Source organism: Nanorana parkeri, unplaced genomic scaffold (assembly GCF_000935625.1).
Source record: "Nanorana parkeri isolate BGI_ZX_2015 unplaced genomic scaffold, ASM93562v1 scaffold1211, whole genome shotgun sequence".
Lineage (NCBI taxonomy): Eukaryota > Metazoa > Chordata > Amphibia > Anura > Dicroglossidae > Nanorana > Nanorana parkeri.
The window spans coordinates 510,809-516,772 of NW_017307479.1; the positions used below are offsets into that span (position 1 = coordinate 510,809).

The window sequence follows — 5,964 nt, forward strand, 5'->3', positions numbered from 1 at the left end:
GTGACTTAAAGGAGAACTATGAGGTGAGTGATTTACACTTACAGTTAGAGCTGACGTGTGACAATTAAACTGTCACACAACAGCTCTATTGATCGGGAAGTGAGCAAACACATAACGTTGATCGCTCACCTCCCGATTATCTCCCTGCAGAGAGTGGTTACTGTCAGTCATTGCGCCACACAAGGATTCCTCCCCTCTCTGATCTGCCAGCGCTGACTGGAGGAACAGATGGGAGGGGGGCGGGCACAGCTGGCTCTGCCTCTAGATAGGCAGAGCCCACTGTCAATCAGCGAGCTGGATGGATCTCGACAGTATTGTCGGGATCCGTCCCGGCTGCGGCAATAGCCCGCTATTTACTGAGCTGTGGGTCATGGGAGGAGGTTAGTATATGTCCTCCCATGACCCTCAAGAGAGCTATGGGATAAAAAGGTTACCCCATAGCTCTCTTTTAAGTTTGACAAAAAAAGCTACCCTTGATCCACAGACCAGTTGGTTGACTTTTTTTTTTTTTACACAGCACTGCAGTACCCCTGTTGAGAAAAGCTGTCTAGAAAGGCTGGTTGAGATATTCAGTTTAACAATGAACAATGAGGTCATAGTAACATACTTTAATTTTTATATGTTAACATTTTTATTGTCTTTATTAACAAATATAATCACACTATAGAGAACCTTTCAATAAAAAGTTTTTCCTGTTTGTCTGAGGTTTAATTAAAATAATATAACACTTAGGAGCAAATATCGAGCCCAAAATCCCAGAACTGGAGGCCAAGATGGCAAATACCTCAACTGCCACTGTAGAGGTCCCTTTGGCACTGAGGTATGTAGGAATAAAAAATACCCAAACAGTGAAGAACACAAGCATGCTAAAAGTAATCAGTTTAGCATCATTAAATGTATCAGGTAATTTTCGTGCCAAAAATGCAACAACAAAACATACAGATGCCAGGATACTTAAATATCCCAATATGACATAGAAAGCAAAGGCCGTCCCCTTATCACATTCTAGGATGATCTTTGTCATTTCTGACTGTGTGTTATATGAGGTGAAAGGAGGGGCTATAATGATCCACAAAATGCAAATAAAGACCTGAATAACTGTACAAAAGAAAACAATACATTTAGGAACTTTGGTCCCCACCCACTTTTTTAAGTTTTTCCCAGGTTTGGTTGCATTAAAGGCTATGACCACAATGAATGTTTTTCCTAAAAGAGATGATACAGAAATGGAAAAGGTGATTCCAAAAATTGCTTGGCGCAAAAAACAGGTCACCTGGTCTGGTTTTTCAATAAAAATCAGACAGCAAAGGCAAGAGAGCATGAGTGATACTAAAATTAGGAAGCTGAGATCTCGATTGTTGGCTTTGACAATTGGAGTATTTTGATACTTAATAAAGATCCCAAGAACAACAGAAGCCATAAGTGAAAATAAGATGGCAAAAAAAGCCAGGACAATTCCTATTGGGTCTTCAAAGCACAGGAATGTAATGGCTTTCTTGAAACATTCTGTCTTTTGTGCATTAGGCCATTGGTCTTCTGGACACTTTATGCACACGTCTACATCTGTAAAATAAAGCAAATTCTGTTTATGACTTTATATTTCCTATACATTATAGATATTTATGAAATAAAATGTTAACTATCATCAAACTTCATCTGTGCACCTAAGCAATGCAAGTAGAAAAGTGCCATATGCAAAGTTCAGAACTCCTTTGCAACCAATCCGTAGTCCCTTTACTAAAACCAGACCAGTACAAGATGAATTCTGATGCTGTTTATTAAAACATGACCGATTCAGGCTAATTAGTCCATTAGCCCATGCAGAGGTGCAAAAAACTTTAGGATTGTCTAGCCACTCAAGGAAATACCTAAATACCTGGGCCTGACACAATGGCCTAATCAAATTACCTCTTTTTGTTACTTTCATAAATATTTGATAGTTGTATATCTTCATTAACCTCACTGGCGGTATGATTATGTCAGGAATTTTGTGCCAAAAGCGGTACAATTTTTTGCATGGAAATTTGGTGTTCTGTATTGTAGGCCTGCAATTCTTAGTAATTACTTACTTAAACCTGACCAAGCAAGACTTTAGTAGACATCCCAGAAGTGATAAAGTTTTGAAACAGAAAATCATGAATTATAATCTAATAAATAATATAATGTGATTCAATAATGTAATAAAAAATAATGAAATTTGTTAAACAAAGAAAATTCAATAAACATCCTGAGTGTGATAAATTTTGAAACATGGGACTGCACAAAGTCCGACGTCACAATCAGGACAATGGAACCTGGTTTCTTTTCGGACTTTCTTTCCATTGCCATCTCTCTTTGAGCAGCAAACTACGCACATCCTGGTAGGTGCTGCCTTTTTTGCGGTTGGCGGGATGTAGTCCATAAAGTGACGACCAGTCAGGCGTTCTGGGTTGACAACGTCAACAGCACGACATCCAGGACTGTTCCCAGCTACTGATGGCGTCTGGTGGTTGAGAAAAATCCGTTCAGCCACCTTCCAGATAAACTCAGAATGAACAAGAGGCTTGTCAATCTTTGCTCTGTGCAGGATATATGCGTTCCAAAGGCATTGTTCCAGAAGATGCCTGAAGATCTTCTTATAATATTTTTTTGCTGTTTGCGCATAGCCGGATAAAATGTCATTGCCTGATCGGCTCTGTCGACACCTCCCATGGTGTTATTATAGTCTATCATGACTTGCGGCTTCAGCACATCTTGTGGACAGTGGAGGTATTGTGCACAGTACTCATAAGACACACGTCCTTCTTGTCTCGCCATCGCCCTTCTTGTCTCGCCATCGCATTGCCATCATCTTACCCTTCTGCCAGGCAACCATTTCTCCGGTTTTCAGTTTTTTCTTGGCAAACATAGATGGCATGTCACGTCGGTTAGGCCTAACAGTACCATATGCATCAGTCTTGTTTTGTAGCAAAACCTCATACAGTTCCGGAGACGTGTAGAAATTGTCTGTGGTCACACAATATCCCTGCTTCAGCAATGGCTCCAGCAGTGTAAGGACAGATGATGTGGCCATCCCATAGCCGCGGTACCTGGGGTTGAACTTCGTGGCTTTACCAGTGTAAATTACCGAATTCCAGATGTACCCAGTGGATGACTCGCAGAGCATGTAGGATTTGATGCCAAACCGCACTCTTTTGGATGCAATGTACTGTATCCAGCTTAGGTGTCCCTTGTAGGCCATCAAACTTTCATCCACGCTGACGTCCCTTTCTGGCACGTAGGTCCGCTGGAAATTGGTCACAATCATTTGGCATACCTCCCAGATTTTTTTTAGTTTGGGCGCAGGATGCGTGGCCTCATCAAATTCTTCATTGTTCGTGAAGTGGAAATACTTCATGATGAGGGAAAACCGGTATTCTGACATCACGGTGCCAAAAAACGGAGTGGCCAGTAACTTATTGGTGGTCCAGTACCATTTCTGGAGCGGTTTCCCCACCACCCCCTGAAGAATGATGAGTCCCAGAAACTGCCAGATGTCCTCTTTGGTCACCGGTTCCCACTTTCTGCTTCTGGAAAACCTGGCATGCAGCGTAGCGGATTGCTGCTCTTGGTAGCGATTTGTCTCCGTGACAATTTTTTCAATTACCTCCTCAGTGAGGAATAATTGCAGGTATGCCAGAGGGTTGTCACGCTCAACATCTACCTTGATCCCAGGTGATCCCGTGAACGGGAATCTTGGGGGCGCTACCTGGTCCGTATCGCAGTCAATAGGGCACCAAGTGCGCACATCGCTGAGGTCAGGTGCAGGATCATCGCCGTTGTCACTTGCCAGATCAGTGTCAGACGACAAATCTCCCCACGACTCACTATCGCTCACTTCTGCGAGCACCTCCGTGTCACTGTCACTCAACTGGTCCAAAAGCGCTTTTGTAGTAAAGTGGCGCTTTTTTGATGCCATGTTATAAATATTTTATGAGCACAAATGACAGTAAAATGGCAGGCAAGGGGCACTGTACAGTGATCAAGTGTCAGATCTGAGGTGATACAGTGTAATCGCTCAGATTACAATGTATCGCCTCTTTTATGTGTGTGTGTTTATACTTGAATTTCCCGCCCAGTTCTGCTCCCATGCGCCGCTGCTGCTCGCAGGGAACGGAACCAGGAAGTCAGATGCCGGCGGCACTCTCGCCGGCGATCACAGTGGAGGACATCGTTGGATCGCCAGGAGAAGGTAAGGAGACTCCGCTGACAGCTCTGCAATGTTACCCCGAGCGTGACCCCGACCGCTCCTGGCAGCAAAAATTAAACCCAAGTCACGCTCGGGATTACCGCCAGGGAGGTTAAGCAATAGATCGCCCACAGAAAGACAAGGCAGCAGGATTCAAGTGTATTACCAATCCTGAACAGTTAGAAGATATCATTGACCCAGCCACTCCACTTGGTAGTTATGAAAGTAAAATCCATTCCATAAAAGAAGGGGTCTATACATAACATAGAATGTAGGATATATCTAGCTTGATACCTGAGCTGATAATCTGTAGATATGGCTTGTTAGAAACTAACTGAATTAGGAGAATAGAAGTTAAGGCTTTTGACACCTGCGCCCCAAGATCTCTGCCACCCACAGATTAGAAATGAGCTCTGCCCTCTTAGCTCCAGTTAAAAATAGGAAGTGGGCAAATAACTAGGCAGAGTAGTGCTCTTCCTGTATTCTGCACATAATAAGACTTAATTTGATAGCTTTGATGGGCAGAGGGGGGCTGGGTCAATCCGTGCTGAGGTCAGAGATGCATTTGCCTATATGCAAAACTAAAGTGCCACAGCACCCTGTACCAAACTGTGTTTCTCATGTAGCCTAACCAAAAACAAAATCTATACACTATGGGATTTTCACAAACCAGATAAATACGCTATAGCTGGAAATGTATGGTAAATAAATAAATATAGAGAGAGAGAATCATGACTAACCTGTCTGGTTGGAAAAGTGTCCTTCTGGACAAAGTAGGCAATCATAGCAACAAACTGGCTGTCCTTCACGGACAGATTTTCTGTATCCTGGTATGCACTTCTCACTGCACACTGATCGAGGGATCCGCTGCTGCCAAAATATTCATATCATATTTATATACAAATACTGAACAGGACAGACATTAAATATGTACTTTAGCATTCATATTTTTTCTTGATGTTGCAGAAACTGTTCTAAAACAGGCTTGTAAAATGAGGCACTGCAAAAATGCTATGTTGATGTACAAAGAGCAATTAACCGTAACAACCAATCACATGTATCGCTAACTTCCTCAGGAGCCACTGGTAATTTGGGTTCTTATATCTGTTCTGTGATCCTGACCTGTATTTGGAACAAGTAGCCGATGCTCATGCTGAGGCCAGGCCCTGACAGCAGTTGTTCACGCAAGCCTCCTCCCAGGAGGAAGCCACAGGGAAGAGCTCTGGAAAGGTGCTCCCGAACATATTTGATTTCCCACGCCTTATCTGTGAAAACAGCTCTTCATGGATTGGCTGGGTCAGATAAATATTGCTATCTCAGGGATTGTCCTTACCACAATGATTACTAGAACCTCCTTCGCAGTAACAAGTCAAAGCAATCAACCCACTGAGCTTAAGGAAGAACCCTGAAAAATATATAAATGGATGCTCAGGGTAACTACAGCCTAGCAGTAACACCTTCTATGTATTAGAGACACAACTGCAGAGGGAGGGGTGCTACACCCAGTTTACCTTTTATAAGGTTAGCGTAAACTTATTGCCTATTGTTTGTTTTATATAATACATTGTGCCTAAAATATATATGTAAAATAACATAGTAGGTGATGTTGAATAAAGATCAAGGTCCATCCAATTCAACCTATGTGCGTGCGTATGTGTGTCTGTATATATATCTATATATATAGATATACAGTGGCGTAACAACCGGGGGGGGTGCTTGCCCCGGGCGCAGGATGGAGGGGGGCACCGACACCTGCT

General features: G+C 42.8%; 1 protein-coding gene across 1 annotated transcript in view; it reads right to left on the reverse strand.

The window, feature by feature from the left end:
* Positions 1-661: 661 nt before the first annotated feature.
* The window catches only part of LOC108797002 (vomeronasal type-2 receptor 26-like), a gene marked incomplete at its 5' end in the record, with an annotated part of 9,956 nt that continues 4,653 nt past the window's right edge, over positions 662-5,964 (reverse strand). Inside the window, 2 exons of the mRNA XM_018568567.1 lie at positions 662-1,563; positions 4,948-5,074. Coding sequence (XP_018424069.1) covers positions 662-1,563; positions 4,948-5,074 — 1,029 coding nt within the window. The remainder of the gene's footprint in view (positions 1,564-4,947; positions 5,075-5,964) is intronic.